The sequence below is a fragment of the Ursus americanus genome, chromosome 3 (genome assembly GCF_024610735.1).
Source record: "Ursus americanus isolate L20-20 chromosome 3, mUrsAme1.1.p, whole genome shotgun sequence".
Classification (NCBI taxonomy): Eukaryota; Metazoa; Chordata; class Mammalia; order Carnivora; family Ursidae; genus Ursus; species Ursus americanus.
Genome location: NC_142129.1, coordinates 29,078,190 through 29,105,571, shown reverse-complemented (window position 1 = coordinate 29,105,571; position 27,382 = coordinate 29,078,190). Strand labels below are relative to the sequence as shown.

Here is a 27,382-nt window from a genome sequence, read left to right as displayed (position 1 = left end):
AACGACTGAGCCACCCAGGCGCCCCTAAATGCTGTTTTTTAAACTTCAATTTCATTCATAAAACTTTTTTTATACAAAGCATGTGAATAAGAAATTTATAAAGGGGCACCCGGCCAGCTCAGTTGGTAGAGCATGTGACTCTTAATCTCGGGGTTGTAAATTCAAGCCCCAAACTGGGTATAGAGATTACTGGAAAAAAAAAAAAGGTTCTAGAAAGCAAATCCAAATGGCAAAACAAAGAAGAAAAGACTGTGAAATTCAGAAAAGGTTACAGAAAAACAGTTTAAAGTATAGAATATCACTTTACATTCATAGAATTGGGCAAAACCGAAAATTGGTGATACCACCTATTGCTGGTAGGAATTCTGGGAGTGGAAGCTCTCATACCTTCCTTGTGGAAATGTGAAATTTTCTAGTCTTCTTTTGGAAAGCAATCTGGAAAAATCTATAAAATTTAAAATACTTATACTTTTTAAGCCAACGATATTATTCTTGGGAATCAATTTGATAGAAGTTACAGCATCAAAACATAATAAAATATGTACATATATCTTAAAATTAAGAATGTCAATAAAACAAAGAAAATGATTTTAGATAATGATTATCAAAATAAGGAAATGAGATTACTATATGAATTTTGAGTAGTAAATAATTAGAGAGAAAAATAGCAAATCATGTTCCAAACATCTTCGGAGAGGCGGAAAATTAACGTTATAAGAGGAAACCATGATTTTGCAGAATTCTGTTAAAATCTGTGGGATAAATTATACCTGCTAGATGCATGAGAAGAAGTCACTTTAAAAGTACAGTACACTTTAATAGTACTTGCATAGTTTCACATTGACCTAAATATTATTCATTTCATGGATAGTAGAATTATTAGCCTCAGGAGATGTTTCCAATATCCTCTTTGCTTCTAGGAGCAGGGCCAATTTTCAGAAAATTGTGAAGTCGATGAAACTTATCTCAGGCGACAGCCCTGTTTACCCATTGCCCAGATGCCTCCTTACCTAAAGCACCCACTTTAGGGTGTTATAGAGACTGACCTAGCTGATCAGGTCACACCTACCACTTGGGGCTTGTTGCTACTCACTCATGAGAATGTCCATTTCTTCATCATTTGCTTCAAGGCTTTAGGTGTCACCTATTCTAGCAAATGCACTTGTACTGCCAATGAGAGAAAACTGCTGAGCCAGGTTATAGATAATGTGCAAGAATTTTAAATGAAGCCTACCCGCTGATGAGGTCCTCCCTTTTCCTTAGATTGAAGCCACTAATGAGTGTCTGTCCTTCTATGGTAAAAAGGCCTATTGAAGAAACAAAGGGGTAGTAAAGAGTTGGAAGAGAAGATTATTCACTGTGTTTCCTAAATTACACTTGTATCACTTTATACAGAAACCTTAAATAATAAGCTACAAGACACATAGAAGATGTCGAATTTTGTTTCTCGAAAGTTCATCACCTAGATCTGGAATTTATCTGCCTGTGTATACCTTCCATTTACCTATTTATTCATTAAACAAATACTAATATAAAGCTCATCAAGTACTAGGTACTGTTCTAAGCAGTTTACAAATATTAACTCATTTAATCCCCATAACATTCCCTAAATGTTGGTACTATTATTAGAACTACTTTTTGGAATGACCTTGAACAAGTTCATTAGATTATCTGTTGCTTGATTTGAAAATGGAAGATAAGACTTGCCCCATAAATACCTTACAGAAATATATGATCGGGTTAAATAAATCTCCAAAGAGATTGGAAATAATGCATTATGAGCAGGAGACGTGTAATCCTAAAATACTTGTTGCATTAAGTAATAAGCCATCGAGGGAGTTGGTTCTTTTTCTCATGTTAGTGAATTAATTTTCTTAAGCCTTGGTTCTCATCTGTGCTGAATTAGTGTGGAATTATTCTTAGAATAAATTTTAAATCAATGACTCCCTCCTCCCTCTCAGATTGCTCATAGTCCCCAGTGCCTTATTATAAAATGTTAAACCAGACATGACTGGGTTGCCTTCATTGCATTTTAAAGAAGTCATGCAAAATGACTTTTAATAAAACAGGAAGAAGAAATAATATTTGGTTAAATGAAGTGTCACAATGCTATCATACACTAAAACCTCCTGTTCCATAATGTGGAATTTGGCATAAGGAATGTCTGTCAAAAACTCATGTCAAGTACTTAAGCAATAAAAGAACTCAATTTAAAGCACCAACCTCATAACAAGTATTAGGAGTAGGACATTATATTCAGGCATCAGGATATTTATTTCATAAGTGACACCAAATACTCAAGTTATAGTCAACACGTGGTTATTAAACAAGAACTATGGGTAGGGCACTGAAGTAGGTGTTAGGGGGAAAGAGAGCATTTCAAAAGTGAGTGAGACCATTCAGGGAACTGTGGAGGGCCTGGGAATATATGGGTGCTTCTCACACATACACGCAGATACAAAGCACCTGGAGATCCTGTTATTGACAAATTCTAATTTGGTAAGGTCTAAGTTGGGGGCTGAAATTCTTCATTTCTGACGAGCTGTCAGCTGATGCATATGTTGCAGGTCCAAAGACCCTTGTTGAGGAGTAAGGATGCACATGTTTAACTTTAATATAAGATAAAGTATAAGCAGTATGAAGGGCAAATAAAATGTTCCAGAACGGAAAAGGAAGTTGCCAATTCTGAGTGTGGGGATCTAGGCAGGTTTGCAAGGAGAATACTTGGTATGTAACAATGAGGTCTCAAGCAGATTTTGGAGGGAAGAGCATTCAACAGCATGAGCTGCATGCTAGATGTCTGTAAGTGCTTGGAGTCTCAGGGACCAGCAAAGGGTTGATGTGGCAGAAGAGGAAGTGGGGTGTTGCTTTGAGAGGAAAGGGGACTAGAAGACTAGGTTAGGGCAGACATAAAGGACCTAGGTTGCTTTGCTAAGGAATTTGATCTGTCTTGTGCCGGAAATGATAAGATCTGCTTTTGGAGGATGACTGGCTATAGAGGGGTTAGAGAAGGAAAAAGAGTTAGAAGCAGGGAGACTAGGAGACGTTGCAGAGATGGTGAGATCTTGGGCTTAAAGAATGTGATAGGTTTTGGGAAAGTCAGGAAATATTTAAGAAATTCTAATTTTAAATTGATGGGAATTGGAAATCAATGGGATATGGGGATGAGAGACAAGTACAAGTTGAAGATGACCTTATGATTTCTAGCTTGAGGAAGAGAGTGGCTACAATTTTGATGATAAGAAAAGTGGAAGGAGGGACAAGATTTCAGCAGGTGATAATTGCTTCAGATTTGTACTTGTTTAGCAGGGTGTTAGAATGTAACTGGAAATGCCTCTCTGAAACATGGGAATTGAAGAGAAATGTAAATTTGGGAGTCAATGGCAATGGAGGAATAGCTAAAGCAATGGATGTAAACAAAACCACCAGAGGATTTGAGTTTAGAGGGAAACAGTAACAAATGTAAATAAGGGCTAGAAATTTGGGGAGCTGCATGTATTAGCAGGAGGGTCTCAAATCCCAAACTTGATGTATTTTTCAATCCTCTGTATTTTAAATCCACTGGAATTTTTATTAGCAGAGAATGCATCTTGCATAAAAAGTAATTATTTTTCACTTTCAGCATTGTAGTGCTGATTGGGTTTGCAATACAACATCCTGAGTATAAAATACTTAGTGAGATATGTAATTAGTATGTGAGACTTTATGCCTAGTTACATCTACATACTTAACAATCATCTTATTTCCTCTGGAGAACTTGTTCTTTCTGGATGTTTAAACACTGAAGTCCATACTGTATTCAGATTTCCTTAGTTTTTTACATAATGTCCTTCTTCTGTTCCAAAATCCCATCCAGGATATCACATTACATTTAGTCATCATGTCTCCTTAGGCTTCTCTTGGCTGTGACGGTTTCTCAGACTTTCTTTGTTTTTGATAAACTTGGCACCTTTGAGAACTGGTCAGGTATTTTGATGTCCCGGCATTGGAATTTGCCTGATGTTTTTCCTATGATTAGACTGGAGTTATGGTTTGCGGGAGTAAGAGCACAGAGGTAAAATGTAGTTCTCATCACATCATATCAAGGCTCTATACTGTCGACATGACTTACCGCTGTCAGCGTTAACCTTGATCACTTGCCTGAGGTAGTGTCTGTCAGGTCTTCTACTGTTATTCTTTTACTTCTGGTTGCCATACTGTACTCTTCCGAAGGATGGCATTATGTTTGGCTCACAGAGAAGGACCAGGAGGTTGTGCTCCACCTCCTTGAGTTTGCAGTAGCTGCATACATTATTTGGTATTTTCCTACGTGCAAGGTTTGTCTCTTCATCCTCATTTATTTATTTATTCAAATCATTTGTTTATATCAACATAGACTCATGGATAGTGATTTGATACTTTGGGTTATAATCCTATATTACTTATTCTGTTGCTCACATTGTTCCAGTTTTGACCATTGGCTCCTGTGTCCTTTGACATACTTCCATCATTGCCTTGGTTTGTTTCCTTGTCTGTTTTTGAGCTCTTCCTAACGTTCTGGCACAATGATGCTCCAGGCTTATCTTATATATTTACTATTCCAACCCCTTGAATTAGCCATTTCTCTAAGGACCTGTGGTTCCTTTTATTGGAGAAGATGTTAGAAACCAATATCTAGGCATGAGGTGTAGTCTGATTTTTAAAATTGCTGCAGTGTTCATTTCTTTTAAGGTTTTCTAAGCTGGTGAGAATTCCAGACATTTAGAAATTTGGTAAAATGCTATAATGAGAGTTTTATCCCAGACAGACAATAGTCTTGAAAGCAGTAAAAGTTTAAACACATGTTCGATTACACTTCAACAGCAGGATAAAGAAGTGTCATGAAAATCTTTTAAGATATCGTTTAAAAAAACCTATGGAGCCTTCTAAAGTAAACGTTTCTTCAGTTTATTTCATAAGAATAAACTGATCTATTTCCTTTCAAGCTCTTCTTAATGGAAAATTTCTTCAGAGCAGGAGTCTTTTTAAACTTTTGCAAAAGTTTAAGCGTAATATTGGTTTCTTGAGTTTATGAGTAGAGCAGAAGAATTTCAGGAACTCAAAACTCCTCACAGAAATTATCTCATTGATCTTCACAACCTCTCACAGGGCAGAAAGAGGGTAGACAGTAGGATAGGAAAGCTTGATTTCTAGCATGGATTTGGAAAACCAAGGGGAGAATGGCTTAAAATTTCTCTGTGGTAAAACACAAAGTTTTTACCATCAGCTCTTAAAGGATAAGGAGCCAGAAGCATCACAAGCAAAATCCCATGACCAGTCTTTTGGGGTAAGGAACTAGATTTAATTAGATTTTGTGACCATGTTGTATAATCATTGAAGATCTAAAGATTCTTTATATATGATTTCTCTTAAATTCTGAAAATTGCAATAGTCAATCCAATAAACCACTACTAAGTGTCTACAATAATCAGTGTTAGCTACAAAAACGGGAATGGGTTTTGTCCTTAAAGAAAAGTCGTGAATAAAATTTACTGTGGGTGCTGGGTTACTGTTCTGTAGATCCATCATATTAAGAATACAGTTAAGAGAACTGGTTAATGCAACTTGAAAGATTTGGGAACAATACAGGTATTTGCAATGGCTAACATAACCAAACAATCTTATGGTGTTATCAAGCATAGAACGTAATTTGTCATCAATAAGTTGATAATATATTCATGAATGTAACAATATCTACTAATTCTGATAAAGGGTGGACATAGGGAAAATAATACATGGTTATTCAGTAAAAATCTCATAGTCCAGTTGTGAAGAGAAAAAGAGTTGAATCAGTGACTATATGAAATATTCACATGTTGTATTATAAAGGAATATTATCTGTTATTTAAAATGTAAACCGCTTCAGTATTTCTTGATAAAAAAAAAAACCCACACGTTTTAGGAAATCACCGTACTTGTATCCTTATGGAATGTAACAGTCTAATACTGTGAATAAGTAAACGAGGCTTGGCTTTTATAGGTATGTATCTTGGAAGCTCTTGGACAAGTTTATTTTCCAAGTCAGACTTTATAAATCTTTCCTGGTTCAATGTGATGTATGTAGTCACAAAAATTTTCCATTAAGTAAAGCAGTGGGAATCTGCTTTCTTTTTATAATTTCTTTAAATGCTAGGAATGGTTAACTTTATTTTCTTAGGCTTACTTCACTCTTACTCTTACTAGGAACCGAAATATATCTTTAGGTTCTCTTTGTAAACTACTTTGTAAACTACTTTTCCTCCCTACTTCCGTTTTTAATTTTCACAATATACTGGCTTTTGATTGAGTTTTAATTGTTGATCTGTTGTCACATTTAGTTATACAAATATATTGCAAACATTTCTGAAATCCCAGCCACTGTTGTAGATACTGAGGAAATAACAGTGATCAAAATAGACACAGTCCTGTCCTCATGGAGCTCACATTCTAATGGGGAGGGCAGGCAGGCAATAAACACATAGACAAGACATACATAACCTGTCAGATGATGATAAATGCTCTGAAGAAAAGCAAAGCAGGAATAGACTTAATATTCTGAGATTTTTACATTGTGTGCCAGAAAGCTGAAGTTGTCATTCCTTGAGAATATACAGCATTTATATGAAGGATAATAGCTCAGAGCTCTCTGTTGTTCTCTGGATTGAGTTACTGAACCCATAGACTTTATCAATGAGGGAGGTCATTTGAGAGCCAGGAAATGATTGTTTGCTTTACATGGCAGCCTGCCTCTGAGAGACTGGAAATATTCTAAAGACAGCCCTCACTCCATAGGGCAGATGCTGGATTAAAACAAAAACAAGAACAAAACCTTTAAAAATAGCTCTTATTTTTTAACACTGAGAGGTTAGTTGGTCCCTGAGAACAAGAAGAGAAGGATAAAAACTAAATCAGCGCCATTTTATGTCTGTCTAATAAATCCGGACCCTGTCTGTGGAGTCTTTGTTGCTATCTGAGCCAACACCAAGGAGGCATGATAGTGTGGTGTTATCAGCAATTTTGTTCCACAGTTTATGGGGAGAAGCCTATATAGATTTTTCATGTTTTGGTAATTTTGAGATGGAGAACAGAACATCCACATCCTGTTTTCCTAGAACAATGTCCTATGACCTCTCTATTTACGGGCTTGGCTAGTCCGATCTGGGAGTTAGTCTTACTCTGATTTCTTTGTGACAGGGAAAGAAATCATTTTAACTATCAAAAAATCTAAGAAACTCTTAGAGATTTTTTTTTTCAAAAGTAGGTGGAGGCCAAGTTAATATTTATAGTTCTTGAGTACATGTGCAGTTGAGTGCTCCCTCCTTCTACAGATAAAATTTTTACTTACTTCAATTACCAGTGGTAGCTAATAATGTTTTGGGGCACTATTGCTGGGCGAGGGTCTGGGAATGCCTGAGATACTTGTTACAGTCCTTTTCACCTGTAAGGTCCCAAAGGAAAATAGATGCAGTAGAGAGTAGTTGGAAAAATACCAAACCTATGTAATCCCTCTTTGTCTCAGTTTCCTCTCTTGTGAAGTGCGTGGAATAATTACTTCTACCCTATAGTGTTATTGGAAGTTCTGCATAAGTTAGAGTACGTAAAGTAGCAAAAGCTGAATTTCTCTATTGCCTCGGTGGTTTTTGAAGGGATAATGATATAATGGTCATGAACATGGCCCCTGGAGCTAAACTTCCTGTGTTTAAATTCTCTTCCCACCACTAACTAGATGCTGACCTTGAAAGTTATTTAACCTTACTGTGCTTTTCAAAAAGAGAATAATCACATCCAGGAGGATATTGGGTGGAATAAATGAATTAATACAAATACTTAGAATGGTATCTGGCTTACTGTAAGTGCTCAAGACAGATTTACTATTAATATCATCACTACTAATACTAGTACTACTGTTTATTTACTTACTAGTGTGGCTTTGGCACCCAAATCCTAGTGCAATATTCTAAAGAGCTAGGCTGAATCATATAAAGGTCTCCTTTTCCTTCTGCCTGGAAAACCTAAGAAACCACCATCCAAGTTGTCTCAGGGTGGCTTTGCCTGTTTTTTTTCCCCAATCCAAATCTGACTTCTTAGCTTTTACACTCTAATAATGTCAACCTTGTAAGGCAGAAGAAATACATCAAGTAAGACCAACATAAAAAATGTGTCCCGGTGCCTAAAAAAAAAAAAAAAAAGCCCGTCCTAGGCTACTCATAACTATGGCAATAGCCCTGAGGCAGGCTGAATGAATCCAAAGAGAATCCAAAGAGAACCTGTGGATGACAAACAGATGAGAGCAGGCCCACCTAGGAGTGGTATCTGGGTCTCTCTACCGGTCCAACTGGAGAGAAGAAACATAAGTGAAAAAGATGTCCACAGGCCACTCCTGATTTTTTCAGGCTCCGAGAGAAAGAACTAATCTAAGAGACCTCAGTCCTTACCAACTTTTACAGCCAGTAAAATGTCTTTGGAGTTGAAATGACCTTACTCAACCTTGTGGGAGAGCATGGTGGCCAAATCTGGAGATCAAAGGGTGTGTTCAGACATCCTTTTAAGACCAACTGACCAAATATCGATTTTCCTACAGTCATCTTAACAAGACCAATTTACCTAATGAACAACTCTAATTCATTTGAAAGCTAAAGCGTGGAATATCAACTTGCTGAATGAACAATTCATGCAAAACTGACACACAGTGTTTTACCCCAGGCCTCAGACTGGGAGGCAGAGCCAGGCAGGCTTGGCCAGACCGCGCCATGTGGCATAAACAGGAGAAAATGTGGGAGGTTGTAGGTCAGTGGCTCTCTTCTCCCTTGTAGGATATGGACCCAGTATTGCCACAGCCTCCAAGTTTTCAAATGAAGGCAGAAATCTGGGTTTTTATGTGAATTATGCTGACATTCGCATTTTGGCAAATACTTAAAATTTAAAACAAAAACAAAACAATAATCGTACAGGCCAAATGCACCCCACATGCAGGCTGGACCCTCCCTGTGTGTCTGCAGTCTGCAGCCTCTGCTGTACCCCCAGGCATTTGTCTACTAAATGCTCCTACCTTCAGCTAGTTGAGCACGGCCCCAAAACTCCACAATATTTAGCAGTTTTTTTTCCTGAGGCACCAATTTGTTTCCCAAATGCTCCAAGGTTGACTTCTGAATGTGATTTACTCAGCTAGTGAATGTGCCTTTTTCTCTCTGCCCTGCTTCTAATGTCTGTGTGGCTTTTGGGGTTTTTTAAACCAAGTTTGAAAACATGGTGCCCCTCATAAAACAAATAAAGCTTTTTCTTTAAAAAGAGGCTGCGGGCATCAGGGGAGGGAGTTGACTTTTAAAATTGGAGATGGCAATGAAGAGAAAGTGAAAAGGTCTGCTCGTGATTTTTTTTGTTTTTGTTTTTAAAATTTATTTTTGTCATTATTACTAAGACTGAATGAAATAATACATTGAAATATGCACTAAATTATAAGCTTGAATCTGTTTATTTAAAATACATTTCCACTAAACTTGAGATTTAACTAGGAAATAGAGATTTAGAAGTTTGAGGTAGGACTCAGTGAGGGTAACAATAGGAATTTTGAGTGGAAACAATTAGCATTTTTCAGACTGTGGTGGCAAGAATTAGGCAAGAAGTATCTGGAGAGATTACTTGAAATTTTTGGCTATACCCTATTTCATTTTAAGGGCCAATATATGTGCCATAAAAGTATTTTTGAAATATTAATTTTAAATTTAAAATATTTGTTAAATACTTTTGAGAGGTAAGGGGTAACTCTTATGAATGTCAAGAAACTGTATGGCACTTTATAAGTTTTCCTAAATTATTTTTAATGTTCAGGTCTCTCATAGATGGTTGAGGGCAGTGACTGTACTTTTTTTTTTTTTTTTTTTTGCTATTTACACTCATAATTCCAGTACGATGTCCTGCTCATAGGAGGTTCTTAATAAATTAAATGTTTTGAATTATTTAAACATGTCTTCCAGTTTTAAACATTTAAGGCTTAAATATATATATTGTAATCAAATTGAGAAATTGTGTGTATGCCTTGGGTAGTGAAGTGGGCATGTGTCAGAGCTGGAGGAATATAAAACATACTGTGTTTTTAATGCTCAAACAATACAGTTCATGATTTGAAATCCTCTCTTTGTATATCCTTGTCTTCTTAAAATATTTGGTTGAGTATATTATGTCAGGAGGTTTCTTCTAGAGTTTTAGTGTTTCTTGGGCTAGAAATAATATTGAATGAAACCATCATTGTGTTTTCCCTTTTGAATCCATATCAAAAGGTTTTGGCTGAAAGTGCCAGGTGCACATTTTCAGTACAGTAGTGGAATCATCATAGAGCATTTGGTTTTGGCTCTAGGAATCCATTTGGAGTTTCCTTCAAAGTGAGGATGCATGGAACAGCATAGACCTTCCAAGCTTATAAGGCCTGGTGGCTATTACATAGAGAGATTTCTCACACCCCTAAATCACCTGCATCATTTCTCCATGTCCCTTTGAACTGTTGTGCTATATTCCAGCATCTTGAGATACATCGAGCAAACGGAGAAGCTCTAGGACAAGAGCTCATATGTTAACTTGAGTTCAGTCGTCTGGATTCCTTTGTTTGGCAGAGAGGTCTCTCTTCTAGGAACAGGACAATTACAAACAGAGGAACCAATAGCCCAGAGAGCACAGAGCTTGTCAAAATGTAAAGGACTTGATTAGTGCAGAGTGAAATGTCATTCCTGATAGTCATAGGTCACTCTTCCTTATCAATCTTCCTTTATTTTTTTCTATAAAGCCCTTCTTTGAAAGCATTATGGGTTCAAGTGAGACATTCTTTTGGGAAAATTTTTTAAAAGACAGGATTTGATTATTTTCTAGCTTTTTAGATGCCACTAATATCTAATGCAAGAGATGACTTGCGAGGTCTGGCATAAATAGTTACCAATGGAACATATCTCAGGACTGATCAACAAAACAGGCCATGTGTACAGAAATTGCTTAATTTTTTAAAAGTAGATTTCCACCCAAAATGGGGAAGTTTCCCAAGTAATATCAATCCTTTCACACACTATTTAGTGTTCTTTTTCTGATTATTTTTGAGATACCTACTTCTATATTGTCTCTGAAGTAGCATGCTTACTACCCTATCATGGGCTAGTTATTCATTCATTTAACAAATACTTTTTTAAGATTTTATTTATTTGAGAGAGAGAGCACGTGCGAGAGTGTCTGGGGGTGGGGGAGTAGGGACAGGCAGACGGACAGAGAAAAGCAGACTTCTGTTGAGCAGGGATCCCCGCTGCTGATGCAGATCCCAGAACCCTGAGCAGAAGGCAGATGCTTAACAGACTGAGCCACCCGGGCGCCCCTCAATTAACAAATATGTTTAAAGCACCAATTATATGCAAGACATGTTGATAAAAAATAAATAAATCAAAGAGAGTAAGGGAAAATAAACTCATAACACACAAATGTTAATTTTCAAATGTTCAAGTATTATGCAAGAATGTACTCTTCTGAGATTATTTTGGCAAGTTACTAGGATTTATTGGCAAAGAGCTTTGTCCTTGGTAAATAGCTGAAATATCATTTATTTCGGTCCATGTTATACTCTGTATTTTGAGCTCAACTCTGTTGTCTATAACTAGACCACAAATTCCTTTAAGATAAAACCTGGGTTTTTAAAAAATTTTCATTGAATTTTATTTTCTGCTCACCACAACTGATTTTTTGTAAGAAATCTTATAAAAGTGTAGCTGTTTAAGATTTGTGAAAAGTGATGGTGATACCAAAACCTAGAACAAAATATTTGGTGTTTTGACTTCTTATCATTATTTGATTTTGCAATCGCCCCTTATCTTAAAAGACTTTATAATCATCTTTCCTCCCAATCTCCAAATAAGACTTCACAAATTTATAAAAATAGTGACTTAAAACATTTAACTTTTAGTCTTTTAAAGGAGCTTTATGACATCGTTTTAGATAAGTGAATTTTCCCTGATATAATACTAAATATAAAAATGTTTCCAAATTAGAAAAGTTGAAAATTTCAGTTACTTCAAATATTAACCTTTAAATATGTTCAGAGTCATTTTTCTTGTGTTTTAGGATTTAAATAAAAACATTCTTAAATCTAAAAATGGTGCCTTCAAAAATCTGATAAAAATTATTTGTTTTTCGATATTCTTTTGCTATTAGGTGACTTGGGCTCTTGGGATCTGCTCATTTGCCTGTCTTCTAGGAAAGCTGGTGGAAAACCTTGCATATCCAAGGAAGATGTGTGCCATTTAGGTTTACATCAAAAGGTAAATATTCTTCTCAAAATGTTCACAGATTTTAACAGCCCTTTTGGATATTAGCACCAGCATTTCTTGGTCCATAATATTATTTTATATGTGAGAAAAGCATCAAAACTAGTAGCTATTTCTCAGTAGTGAAATAGTATTGTAGTAGCTACCCTGATTATTCGATATTTTTGAAATTAACACTCTTGATATCTCCTTCCTCCCTGTAACTCAGGACTCCCTTGGCCTTTGGGCTGAGTCCATGATTTTTTTTTTCCTTCTTGTAAATCTTTGACCATTCCTTCTCTGTTTTGTTCATAGCCTCCTTTCCTCCGCTCATACTTTAGATGTCTGTGCTCCTTAACACCATTCCCAAGGTGGTTGATAATTCCCAGAAGTAACAACTAAGATTCAAGCATTTTCGCAGGCTTCAGGCTCACATGTATAACTGCCTGTTAAACATCACTTTTCTATCACACAGACACCTCAGACTCAACATGGAGAAAACTAGCTCGTATGTTCCCTGCTAAATCACTCCTATTCTTGCATTCAGTTGCTCGGCAAGACTTCTGTTCTATTGGTAATAAGCATGATCAACCACTCTGTCACTTCCTAAGGTAGAAATCTGGCCTTCACCTGTGATCTCTTTCTCTCCTTTGTCATCTTCATTCTGTCAATTACCAGTACTAAGGAATTTAACTCCTAAATACTTCTCAAGTATCTTATTTCTCAGATATCCATACTCACTACTTTTAGTGTGACCAGTCACCTTATTTTACCAAGTAAATTGTAGAATCCTCCTTACTGCTTTTTTCTAAAGTATTTTGCCCCTGAAATCCATCCTGCCCACAGTTATCAGGATGAAAAATAAAATGCTGAACTAACCTGGTTCCTCCTGCACTTAGATCTTGAATGGCTTTATATCAACTACAGGATAAAGTCCCCAGTCCTCCTGTGAGTGTCCACCAACCCCCAAGCAGAAGACAAATGCCATACTTGAAAGGATTTAACTGAAGAGAAACTAATGAAGCAGCTACTTACTGAGGTTTTGACAAAATAAGAGAAATATGATTAGAGAAAATCTAATAAAAAAAGATTAGGGGAAAAAAAAAAAGATTAGAGACCCCCAGGGATCAGAAGCCTTGTAAGATTTTACTACCCTTGGTCTAAAGAAGGGTATATAGAAGGGGTGGTTAGCAAAACCTAATTAGAGCTGGGGCCAAGACAGAAGGATCACTGCTATTAAGTAGGGGGAATGCAGCCATTGCCAAATCACAGCCCTGCAAAGAAGCAGCCAGGGAGATAAGTACTCTCTCCACTCCTACTCACCAATCCCTTGCCAAGGCCTACTATTGGTGCCACGCATCATTCTAAGTGCTCACGTATTTATGTTCATTCTTTACATATGAAGAGATTGAAGCACAGAAAAATTAAGAGAATTGCCTAAGTCCTAGCTAATAAATGAAGCAACCGGGATTCAAACTCAGGCAGTTTAACTTCAAATTTTGTTTTCCTAACCACATCACTATACAGTATTTCTAAATAAATATTTAAGACTGCATTTACAGCCTATGCTAATGAATATTCTTAAAGAATTCATAAGTTCTGAATGATACATATTAGATAACTGTCACTTTAGAGCATGAATAATTTGAAGCTTTATGAACCATGACTTATTTATGTCAACATAAATATTCAGAACAGAAGTTGCTTCAGATTTGTTGGGGATTCTTAGATGAACAAAGAAAGACCCCCTGCTCTAATTAGGATTACTCATCACATCAGAGCTTTGGAATCTAAGTGCTTAATCAAAGAGATCAGAAAATTTGTTATAAAAAGTGAAAGGCCTGGAGTCTCTCTAGTCAGAAGGAGAGGAACATGATTTTAAAACTGTGTTGGTCCCTGTGATGCTGAAAGTGAAGTGAGGTCCACTATTTGGGGTAACACTAAGTTTAGTAACTGGGGCTGTATTTCACCTTTAACGGAAAGGTTCTAATGTTTCAAGAGCAGAGGGATTCATTTCTAGCTCTAAATGTTTGTAGGATTAGCAGTCCCTAAAACCAGGATGCTGTTTTTAGTACTTGGAGCACTGAGAACTACTGAAATGGCTCTTGGTATAAAGCATTTGAGCACATTTTCAGGTGAATTTGATGGAATGATAATTGCATGGGAGAGACAAGGAGATAACGACTCTTCCTGTCATTAATTCTCAACCTTGTGAACGATACTGAACAGCTTTTGGAGAACATCTGAGTTTTGATAAAATAAACAATAAAATTGTGTACCAATCCAATGAAGAAAAGGAACGGTCCCTTAAGGTACAGTGTGAAATGTGTGTCACTCTCAGTGTCCACGGTGAGCCTTCCCAATTTTTTTCCCGGGGTCTTTTCTTACACTTTATAAATAGTCCAAATTCAAATGTCTACTCTCCTTAACGAGTTCATGGTATTACTGTAGTCTCAGTTTTACTTTATAAACACTTTCTAAATGTTTATAATTGATAGACTCTTGTTCTTATTAATGAACTGTGTCTCAAAACAAGAATGATTTTTTTAGGGGCGCCTGGGTGGCGCAGTTGTTAAGTGTCTGCCTTCGGCTCAGGGCGTGATCCCGGCGTTATGGGATTGAGCCCCACATCAGGCTCCTCCGCTAGGAGGCTGCTTCTTCCTCTCCCCACTCCCCCTGCTTGTGTTCCCTCTCTTGTTGGCTGTCTCTGTCAAATAAATAAATAAAATATTTTTAAAAAAAAGAATGATTTTTTTTACTTCTGCTTCTGGTAATATGTAATAGAAACAGTTTAGATATAGATTACCCAGAGATTAGGATTGTGGAAGGTATGTGGGGATTGAAACCTTTCTAAATGTACATTTCCTTTTTCTCAGTTTGATCTCAGAAATATCCCAGGGCTCAAACATCATTATCATTTTCCATATGCATTTTAATCCTTTCGAAGACATGAAAGGTTTTATGCCAAGAAAAATAGCAACTTATATGAAACATATACATATATATATCTGTATGGAAAGCATTCAAACCCATCCCAAAAGCATTATATATCGAAAATAAGTATTTGGGTGATAATGATGTGTCAGTGTAGATTCCATAGTATAACAAAGGTACCACTCTGGTGGGGTGGTTATTTTGAAGGAGGCTGTGTATGTTTAGAGGCAATGGGTAGATGGGAAATCTCTGTACCTTCTGCTGAATTTTGCTGTGAACCTTAAAACTACCTGAAAGTAATAAAGCCTATTAAAAAATAATATTGCAGTGTTAAGCTGGAGAAGCTCATTGTATAAAAGTCAGCTGATCCAAGTTAAAACTTCTTTGACGTTCCTTTTGATAATGATGCAAATCTTATATATTTTATGGTGTACCTAAACATAAGAGTAAAAAGCAAGCACTAGGATATAGAAGAGGATTATTAGGTTTAACAATGAAAATACATGGAAAATACATGTAATATAGTTGATTTGCTGTAGCTATATGACGCATAGCCCTTGAATATGTTTCTTTGTGCCAAGTTATTCAGTTTAACTGCTTAGTTTGGTGCTCTGTTACAGAGTAGAATGGAAATGGTATTTCTGGTGTCACGTGTCACCTTGGTTATATCATCTGTTGAGACTCTGTGAATTCCAAAGATGTGCTTTAGAGGAAGGAACACGGGAAGAGGTCATTGAATGGGGGATGGAAACATAGAAGGCAGAAGTCTGAGGGCAGTTGCTTCCCCTGGCTTGGCCCTGCTTTCTTGAAGCAAGTGCTTTGTTGATCCTGAGTCAGTTTTTTCTTCTGACCTCAGGTCTCATGCAGAAAGTCACCTCTCTGATGGGTCACAACGACCTACACTTCTGCTGGAAATCTCTGCAAACTGTACTCTGTCTTTGCAGGATCTATACGAAGTCTTCTGTCCCATGAGTTCAGTTATGGTCATCCATTAGACCAGGACTCTGGTATTCCTTTCAGTTTGTATAGGGTGGGACAGCAGTTCACGGATGCTCTAAGCAACTGCTAAAACAGCACATGTGCTCTGAGCTCTTCGAAAAGTGGGAGAAAGTTTTAAACTGGACCTTGTCCACACATAACCTTTAATGATACTTACCTAATGCTACTTTTCTTTCTGGGTCCTTCTATGAAAACTTCCACATAGTCAATAGCAACTGAATGATTTTGCCTGATGTGGGGGGAAATGGGTCAAGTTTATTGACTTTTAAAGCCTTTGACAATCTAATTTAGAAAGTTTCTTTGTGTATTATCTTTTTAAAAAAAACAACCTTTAGTGCAGTTTCTCCATACTTTTGCAGTATTCTCTTTCCTCTAGCCTTTCTTAGCAAGTCTGAATCCTAAACTTAAGGACCTTCTGAAAACTCTTCTTTGTTTTCTACTTTTAGTTTCTGAACTTTCTCATTTTTGAATTTGGGAAATGTAGACCTCCTAACATCTAAAGTGTACTATAGTTGACAGCCTTTGCACTCCCAGTGCCATAAGAATGTAAGGAACTCCGACTCTGGTATCTTTGGAGACTTTCAAACTTGGGTATGTACCACTGTTGCTACCGCAGATTCGCAGGAGCTGGTTCTGAGGACACGCGGTGGGCTGAAGTTCACTGTTTGCTGACTGAATGAATAGAGTTAACAAGATGGCAAGGGTTGGAGAATGTTTAATCAATGCACTGTTTCAGAGCACTCTAAGCAAATCATTTTGTAAAAACTACAACTGATGATTGAATTACTGAATTGATAAAAACCTTAGTGAGACAGTGGAACTCAGAGACCAAAAAGGTGTAAGAGAGAAGCAAAGTGATGTGCTCAAGGTCACGATTCAAGAACATTCATTCAATGTCATAAGTGGGACGATAACCTGTGTTTCTTGTTTGCTCTTTTCAACTGCAGCTGAGCTCTTTTTAAAGAGCCTCGTCAGTAGGACACAGTGGAGAAACTATAATACTTGATGAGTTCAGAGTGAGTTAATTTGAAAGTAATCAATAAATTCTCAGAAGTGAATCTGATTTTCAAGCTAATTTACTATGATCTCTTTCTGTTGGTTTTAACAAGGCTTTGCCATGTGGGACATTCTTTTTGGAATTTGGTTGATAATAGCCAGATAATCAGTCTGTAAATTCAGAAGTGAAGGGAAGAATTAAATCTGTTCGTGTCTTTTCTTTTTTTTTCTCTTTTGTTATACTCCCAAAGTTTACTACCCAATCTTTTTTTTTATAATTTTTATTTTATTATATTAGTCACCATACAGCACATCCTTAGTTTTTGATGTAAAGTTCCATGATTCATTGTTTGCGTATAACACCCAGTGCACCATGCAATATGTGCCCTCCTTAATACCCATCACCAGCCTAACCCAATCCCCCACCCCCTCCCCAGTTTGTGTCTTTTCTTTACAATTAAAATACATATTTGAATTTATGTTAACGTCTATGAAGCTTTCTAAGAACAAATTTTGGTTAGAAGACAGTTTTGCAGTGACTGGACTTTATATCTGGAAGCAATAATGCCCTTCAATGTGAAGTGAAGTCGATATATTAAAGTTTGAAACAGGATTAGCACTGAATTTCCACTGAATGTTTGTGATTCAAATCACTGAGGGCCTTTGGAACTTCAGAGTTTAGTTAGTTTTGAGGTACGTTTAGTGCTCTTTTCTGCCAAGGCATAATCGACAACCGGTCAAGTTATTTGTATTACTCTATTTGCCATAAGGACATAAGTATTTCCTTTTAGTTTTACACATATCATGGCTTTGAAATAAGGTTTTCAGAAGTATTCTCAAATATTTTAAAAATTTCTAAGGGCAAATTTTTGTTTTATATTACCAACTAAACCACATTTTTGTTCTGGATTTGAATTCAACAGAGATTTGAAGGTAGGGTGTAGACAGGGTAGACAATAGTTCACAGCTCTACCCTGTGGGTTTTTGTATTTCCTTTTTCTTTAGCATTTATGAATGTCTAACTCACTAGAATCTTTTTACTCCTTTCAGGTAAACATATTACCAGATATACAGCATCAGCTTTGCAGAAAAGAAGGATTATGTCAAATAATTAGAAGATTTCCAGGTAATCTTTAGTTTGCTTCCCTATGCATAAACATGTGAGATATGTAGGCTGCTTCAGCAGATACTGAATAATGAGATCTCAGATCCTCATATTTAGTTCCTCTATCATTCCACTATCACAAATCTTCCAGAATCCACAAGGTATTGCCCATGTGGAGATCCTGATAAAAAGGAATACAAGCGTAACATTGGTATTCTTTCTTTCAGTTTTGCCTTCTAACTTTCTAGGTGAATATTCCTTTCTTCCTTTGTCTTTAAAATAATTGCTGTTTTATTTTAAAAGCAATTATTATAATTACTAAAATACTTCTTAATTATATAAAGCAAGGTTTTAAAAAATATATTACTTCATGATTAAGTAATTCTTTTTTTTTTTTTAAGATTTTATTTATTTAACAGAGACAGCCAGCGAGAGAGGGAACACAAGCAGGGGGAGTGGGAGAGGAAGAAGCAGGCTCCTAGCGGAGAAGCCTGATGTGGGGCTCGATCCCAGAACGCCGGGATCACGCCCTGAGCTGAAGGCAGACGCTTAACCGCTGCGCCACCCAGGCACCCCAATGATTAAGTAATTCTGATCTTAACAAATTTGTTTCTGCTTTTTGAAATTCCCTCAATTTCTCTGTGTGTTTCAGACGGGATACTGAATGAGTAAATTCCATGTCTTGACAACATTAGAAATTTGGGACAAAAATTACCATCTCATTTTCTCATAGATTCTCAAGGTGAAAAAAAAAATCAGATGGTCTGTGAGTCTTCATAGATCAAATTACAGCTTACTTTAAAACCCATGAGTGAAAGGGTTCCTCAAATTTCTTGTTTAAAATCCATTTAATGTTAAACAGCTTGTGCCCCTAGAAAGTATTTCACTATATAATTACAATTGAGATCTTCAGAGCTTCAATTCTATTTTTAAAAATTTAATGGGTGTCCTAGTAGGATCAGAAACCTCACATCCCATGGGGTTTTCTGTGGAGTTTCTGCTTCCACACAAAACATACACCACATTGGTACGTCCTGTTGTAAAGATTACAGTCTTCTACTGTACTTCGTCAAGGATTAAAATAAAGTAAAAATGGGGGCGCCTGGGTGGCTTAGTCGGTTAAGCATCTGCCTTTGGCTCAGGTCATGATCACAGGGTTCTGAGATCGAGCCCCACGTCGGGCTCCTTGCTCAGCAGAAAGTCTGCCTCTCCCTCTCTCTCTGACCCTCCTGTTTGTTCTCTCTCTCTCTAAAAATAAAAATAAAATAAAATAAAGTAAAAATGAATCAACAACTCAACTTTAAATTTAAGGTATTCGTCTAAAATTTTAAAATAGCTGTCTAAACTTGGTTCTATAGTTATTGTTTTTATATAGCAATTGTAACTGACTCCATAATCTCTAAGTTCTGTTTCATTTTGTTTCTGTAAACTTCCAGCTGGGTAGTTTTTTTATTTTATAAAAAAATATGTTTTTGTGAGATGCAAGTAAAATAATTACTTCCATTAGTATATTATTAGTAAGTATCTAGGGATCCTTTAGTCAATTTGAAGGAAAAATTTTGTTTCCATTTTGAACAGAGCCTGCATATTTTTAAAGTATGTTTTTCTTTGTTGCTACTTACATTTCAAAATGATTGATTCAAAATATTAAGTTTCTTTTGCTTTGAAATTAGCAGAACATGTAGAATCATAGGAATAAAAGCTTATTTATACCCAGAAATGGGTTACCACTTTTAAAAAAATTCCCCAAACAACTCTTACATAAGTTCATATTTTATATTTTGCTTATCTGCAATTAAGAAGGTTTTAACTGTCTTCTTTTGCTTTAAATGTTATTTTTTCCTCAAGAACCTCTAAAGGTTCTAGAGATAATGTGTTTAAATTTTCTCCACTCTGTCTAGTGTTTTAATTTTCTATTTAGCTCTGTGGCTAGCAGGATGATTGCATGGAATATATAGCCTTTTAAATAAAAGTATTTCTCCTATCATGTTATCTGTCTCTAGCTGAAAATAATTTCTTAGATGTGTAGCTTTAGAGGACAGCATATAAGGCCACAGCATTATTTTCTGATTTAAGCTTTGTAAACAATAGATTTTGTTGTAGACTGTTGCTATGAATATATACTTTGTGATATAAACTCAGTATTCACAAGATTAAAAACATTCTATTTGTTGTGAAAAGTGAACATTTAATATTGAATACAGTTTAGATAGCAACATGTTAGTACCTAAATATATACTACTGTTAAAGAGATAAGATAGTAAAACTAAACAAACTACTTTACAACTGAGCCATTTTATTTAAAGCCAACATGGCCTGTGCCATTTTAGGCTGTGTTTCATTTGGAGGTAGACGAGACACAAATTTTTGAAACCAGGAATTTTTGCTCTGCCACCTGTTAGCTCTATGATTCAGAGGTAGTTGGTTTTTCTGTTTACTTTTTTTAATCTATAAAGTGAGGCTAATAAAACCCATTTCATAAGTTTAATTTTAAAAACATAGTAGGTTATATATATATATATATATATATATATATATATATATATATATATTTGGATTTGAAGAATAAAGCATATTATATATCATACCTAACACATAGTGCTCCAACAATGGTAAATGGATCATCCTAGATTCAAAACATCAAGCAACAGGACTCACAGTATTTAATATTTTTTTCTCTTTATATGATTGATTATCACTATGATTTTGTGTTTCTGGCAAAAGCCGTGAAGGGTTTGAGACTTCACCCTATTTCCAAGCTCACAAGTCTGCCTGCCACTGTTTCCCAGGGCACAGGCAGAAGATATGAGACTCCAGGGTCAGAGACAAACAACTCTACTATTTACAGCAACAGCAGTAGGCAGACTACCAGCATTTGCACTGGTTCACTGAATCCCAGTTCCCACAGGGTGATGCAAAGTGGGCTAGGTGACACTTGTATACTTAGTGGTCTGCGTTTCAGTAGAGGAGCTCTGAGCTTCAGGAGTTAGAATGTTTTATAATGGGCAGTGAGCATGTCTGCCCTTTGCTCCAGAGAGAGACATTATTTTTGTTATACTGGACAAAACCTTCTCTTTGCTCCAGAGTGAGACACCATCTCTATTTTTCAAGGCTATCTGCTATATAAATATCTTCGAAAAGATAGTTCAGAACAAAGATTGTCAGTGCCTCTGTTTGCAAAATGTACAGAAATGTGAAAGATGCATGGAGAAGTGTCTCCCAATAGTTTCAGAGAAGAATACCTGACAAGTTCTAGCTCTGAAGCTTAATCAATGTATAATAATTCTGAGCAAGATTTAAAGCCTAGTAGTGCTTCTGTTTCCTTGTCTATAAAAATGCAATGTTTGGCAAGGATTAATAATGTTGAGATTCCATGATTCCACTGTGCCTTTTGTTCATACAGACATGCTGTCTCAGGCTTTATCTTAAGCAGTAGGTGGAGATAGCAATGCTAAGAGAGGAGGGCTGACCATACTGGTGAACGTGGTCGGGACCGTGCGTATGTAGCAGGACAGAGATTGGGTCAGAGGTAGAGGAGTGTTTGAAGACAGCATGTGAGATTAACACAGTCTGTTCCGTTCCATAACCAAACTGAATGTACCTGCCATTAGACTTGTGACTCACTTTGAAAGGTACAAAGCCATGGAATTTTTACTGGCTAGCACAGAGATTTATTTTTACCTTGCCATTTAATGCTTTGCCTTTTGAAAAAAAAAAGTTTCATAACTTTAATTGGGTGAAATTTCTGGCTAATGTTTTTGTTCCTTTTTAGCAAGTTTGTTTTTTAGATAAAAAGGATTTCTTTCCCATATTTGAGATATAAATACAAAACAAGACATCAGAGAATGGTTTTACTTGGGTTGTGAGTTGTTGTTTTGTTCTTTTTTATGCAGTATCATCATCCAGCAAGCCCTGGTTAAAAGCGTGCCAAATTTGGGGGCATTGCTCATTCTTTCCAGTAGTTTTATCTTAGCTATCAGCATTGGCTTTCACGTGAAGCTTGAAATGTACCCAGACTTGATGCAAAGGTAGCATTTGGAACACTTTCAGATCTGTGTCCTCATTTTTATAGTAACATGGAGGTGCATGAAGAAAAAGGAAAACAATAAAAAAAATAATCTTTTGTTATATCTAAGGAAGACTGGACTTTAAAAATTTATAGATGTTTACTACCAAGTATAAAACATATCTTTAAAATAACAATTGAAATTATTTTTAAGTATTGATCAATAATAGTTATTTATCTCATGGGGCACTGATGATTGTTTTTAATATTCCAGGTCTAAAAATTCCTATTTATCATATGATATGCACGAAATATTGTCAGGTAGTTGCATAGCTTAGCTTGGATTTAAACAAAGCAATATGGAAATTGTCAATGCTTAACACCATTTGAGGATTTTTGTTGCCTTCATTTTTTTCCCTCCCGTTTGCTATAACTTGAAGAAATATTCTCCTTCAAACAAGTCTACAAGAAATGGGAACATTGTCCTTGTTAAAGACTGGGGACTTGTCTCTACAAGGCAACCAGGCAAACTTTCAGAGAAGGCCAGCTTGCTTGTTCTTTGTCCTCTCAAATGATGACATCCCCTCTCTGTGTCTCCTGTGTGTTCCTTCATGTTTCTGTCTTTCCAAAGACTTCCACCTCCTGTCCCACACATGAGTACATCCTTTATGTAAAACATTCTTTCCCCAAGTAAAACTGATCTCTTTAGTATGACTGACTTCAGCTAGGTGATAGCAGAAAATAAGCTGATGGAACTAATTCAGACTAAATTACACCCTTACCCCAGTCATAAGCCTCTTAGATGTATTTGCATTTTTATAAAGGAAGCTTGCAAACCCAATGAATTTCTAATTGGTAGAATTTCTAGAAGTGCATTCAGATTCCCACTCAGTTTATCGTCAAGCCATCCACTTCCAAAGCCACTTGGATCCATCTACTCTCTCTATCTCTATCATGACCAGTCTAGTTCAAGCCAGCATTCCCTCATACCCTCCCCCCTTCCTTTCTTGCCTGGAAAAATCCACTCCATTACTGAGACTCCGGCCAGAGTTATCTTTCCCCCGTCCCTTTCATAAATAAAGCAAGTTTATTAGAACTTCTCATAGCAGTCTGTCTAGGGACTAAACATTGAGGGCCAGCTCTCTGATGCTCTGACTTGATCCAAAGTTAGATTTTATCTAGAACAGAAGTCACACATGCAAATGTTGTCAGGGACCTGGGGTGTGACTTAAATAAATTCATAGCAAATTCAGAAGCTTGAGAGGTCAGATAACCTACACATTTTCAGATTTGGCCTGCCATCAAATTTATAGGCTCTTTAACATAAGCCATTTGGTCTCCAAGAAGAGAAGAGGAGGTGAAGACATGGGAAAGTACAAAGCAGTACCACATGGCATCCCCCAGATGTACCTCAACAATGTTGCAGTGTGAGAAACTTAGGGAAAACTCCCTCATGTTTCTCATCCCTATAAAATTCGCCTACCACTGAGATTCGGGTCCCATCCAGTGGTCATCAAATCCATGACTTTCATTTCTCATCAACTTCAGCATCCAACTTTGGTAGCCTTGCTTGGTAGCCTAGCACTACCCCATCTTTGAAAGCTTACTGATTCATGACTTTATCATCAATCTTTCTGGCGTTTGCACTTTTTCAATGCCAGAAGCTGGAACCTCAAATGACACTTTTAGTACTCTTGATTCTGTTACTTTCTTTGTCAGCCATTTTTGGTCATAATTCCTTTCTTACCAGGCCTGGACCACTTAGTCTGCCACTTGAAATATTTCCCTACAAGCACTTGGCAACATTTGTATTTTTTCTTCCACACCAGCCCTTAAGCCACCAATTATAGAAAAATCCTACAACCTGACTTTTCTGCTTCTACATAACAAACACTGGAGGAAATCATATGAGTTTGCTGGGGGGGTTTTGGTTTTGTTTTTCCTGAGGATGTCTTCCTCACTTGCTAAAATGGAAAGAAAAATCATACTACTTTGCAATTGTCAGCTCAACCACTACTACCACCACTGCTGGCTAGTGGCCCCTGAAGCAGCCTGTCCTAATTTCTCTCTAAAATACTTATGAGAACATACACACACACATGCACAAAATTGAAGAACTGTGCCTAGCACTTGCATTATAGATGTAGGAGGAACTTCCATGCCTCCTAAGGCTGATGGAAGTAAATTGTAGTTCTTAATGCTCTGTTTAATTCTCTGTAGGTAGAGAAGACCCTCTCCCTCTGTGGTTGGGGTGTATTTCAAAAGAAGAGCCAGCAGAATGTGCTGATGGTGTGGCTGGGGTTTGTAAAAGAATGTCTGCAGCAGTTTTAGCCAGCCATCATTTGGGCGAAACAAGTTAGATCCCAGGAATGGTGCTTAATCTGTCATTCAGCTGTAGGTCCCAGAAAAGTCAAGTGCTGAGACAAGGACACATTCCTTTCAAATTGAGCGTATTGTTTTTAAATGAAGAAAGTATAAAGAAGAAAATAAAGATCCTGAATTCACCAACCCAGAAATAATGACTAGGAACGTTTTTGTGTATTTTGTTACTCAAGCGTATTTTCCAAGTGAAGTCAATTTTTGGGGATTGACACTTTTTTTCCTCTGTGTTCCCATTGTACCATATGACAGCCTCCATTATAGCCAAGTCACATGGTATCTTAGCTGTCAATTGTATTTGTTTGTCTTCCCACAAGGACTGAGTCTCCCTGAGGGCAGGACCTTATTTTTCACTTCTCAAGTTCAGTGCGTGGTAATATTTCCTGGTATATAAAAGCCACTCTAGTATTTTTATTTTTATTTTTTTTAAAGATTTTATTTATTTATTTATTCGACAGAGATAGAGACAGCCAGCGAGAGAGGGAACACAAGTAGAGGGAGTGGGAGAGGAAGAAGCAGGCTCATAGCAGAGGAGCCTGATGTGGGGCTCGATCCCAGAACGCCGGGATCACGCCCTGAGCCGAAGGCAGACGCTTAACCGCTGTGCCACCCAGGCGCCTCCACTCTAGTATTTTTAAATGAAAGACCAGAGAGGATGTTAATGGAAGTGATCAGGGCTATGAAGGAGAACCCTACCCAGCATCAGAGGGTCTTGGCAAAGCTTGGATGGATTCATCCATTTACCCATTACAGCCTCAATGTTGAATTGATACTTTGAGGCAAGGGATGGGGGCAGGCAAATTTGAAAATTCTGTCACATCCCTCCAAGGTAGAATTACCCATTTTAAGTAAGAAGGTATTTGCACTTATGAGAGTACTAGAGAACTGTTACACTATTACATATATTCAAGGCAGAAAGATGCCAATAATTTACATAAGGTAGTTTCAACTTCTAGGCGAGTTCCACTGCAGCCAAAAGACTCAAGACCTTAGTGCTTTCTAAAAGGACAAGCTTATCAGTTTCTCTCACAGTTCCTTGATCATTCATGCAGGCCAGACATGGACATGTACTTCCCTAAGGTAGGCTCCTATTTTTGTACCATTTCAACTCAAAGTTCTTTAAATGTTTGTTCACTGTTTCTTTAGAGGAGAAGCTAAGTGCAGACTGCCAGAAGGATGGAGTAGGAAGATAGTAGTGAGAATTCCTTCTCTTTCCTACCCAGTACTGTTTTAGTACTTCATGTAGACTAACTCTCTGGGCAGTTTTCTTCATCTTAATGGTCCTACATTCAGAGCAGAGGAAATCCAATACTTCTTGCTGACTATTGTGCTTTAGCACTTTTTCTCTGTGGAAACTGTGAATGCCAGGGTGTCTGAGATATGGCCAGAAAACCTAAATCAGAAAGAAAGAGCATTGATCTAGAATGCAGTGAATGTTACGTGGATTATTTTTCTTTTTAAACTCTAAACCTTAAAAAAAAAATCTCAGAAACCCTATTTAACAAAGAAATGGAACTGATTTGATCAATAATGGGTAGGATCCTACTGTCTTCATCCTTTCCTTTGCTCTTGTTTTTTCATCCTCTTGGTGGCCCCTAGAAGCAACTTCCTGACACCTATCGACCCCAGCAAGAGTTCAGTCTGGGAATCATAGCTTTAGATAAGGAGCTTTAGAATAGAGAGCATTAATAGCAGTCACTGGGGGTGGGAAATATGGTCATGATTCTATTTGTCCAAGTATGAAAGTTAGAAATGTTCTTCTCGTTCCTTCCTGTATCCTGTTCAGGTTTTTGGCCACCTATGAGAGGGAAGTTAATGAAAACAGAAATAAAATTTTTAGAATGATCAAACATGCATTTTTAAAATACCTTTTGCCTTTCCTTTTCGTTATGTCTTTATGACTTTGGTAAGATACATTCATTATGAAAAGATTAGAAAATAAAGATAAACAAAAAGAAAGGAAACTGTAAATGGAGTGCAATTACATACTTCTTTATACTTCCCTATTAATATACAATTTTTACATACTAGAGTAATAGACACTTGAAGTGTGAACAAATTACGGCATATTTATCAGTGGAAAACTACGAAGACATTTAAAATGATGGAAATCTATATTTATTGGCACAGAAAAGTGTTTACATTAAAAATGAAAGAAGAGTAATCCTTGTACATGCTATACATAATCTAATTTATATTATTATATGTTTTGCCTATGTATATAATATCCATATATAAAATGTATATTAACAATGTTTTTAAAAATATATTCTTACATATAAACATACATATATTTATTCATTCAGTACTCGCAACATATCTCCATAAAGGAGATACTATTATTTCTCTTTTACTCAAGTATAGAGAAATTAGGTACATTTCCCAGGATCACGCATCTAACAAGTGCACTTAGGCACTATGAGTCTGGAGCCTGCTTTCTTAACGATGTCACTCTGCCCAACTCCTCAGCGTGGTATTCAAGGCCCCCAAGGGCTGAGGCAGTCTTCGCTCTTGCCAGGTCTCCCATTATTCCCTCAACCTAACTCTGCTCAAGCCAAACTCCTCCTTCCGCTGTCCCTTCAACAGCACACTTAACTGTCCTCACCTCTTCCTGCCTTTACCCTAATGACCTCAGTTGAACTTGATCATCTCTTTCAAAGACCCTTTTTTCCAAATACAGTCACATTCGAGGTA

General features: G+C 36.8%; 1 protein-coding gene across 3 annotated transcripts in view; it reads left to right on the top strand.

Moving 5' to 3' along the window:
* Positions 1-27,382, top strand: part of CPED1 (cadherin like and PC-esterase domain containing 1) — a 261,484-nt gene that overhangs the window by 43,384 nt on the left and 190,718 nt on the right. For 2 of the 3 annotated variants that reach the window (XR_006778640.2, XM_045792760.2), the window contains 2 exons: positions 12,178-12,284; positions 18,249-18,324. Coding sequence is in view for 2 of the 3 variants with exons in the window: in XM_045792760.2 (XP_045648716.2) it covers positions 12,178-12,284; positions 18,249-18,324 (183 nt within the window). In the remaining variant the exon portion in view is untranslated. The remainder of the gene's footprint in view (positions 1-12,177; positions 12,285-18,248; positions 18,325-27,382) is intronic. The other variant, XM_087860862.1, reaches the window with a different exon arrangement.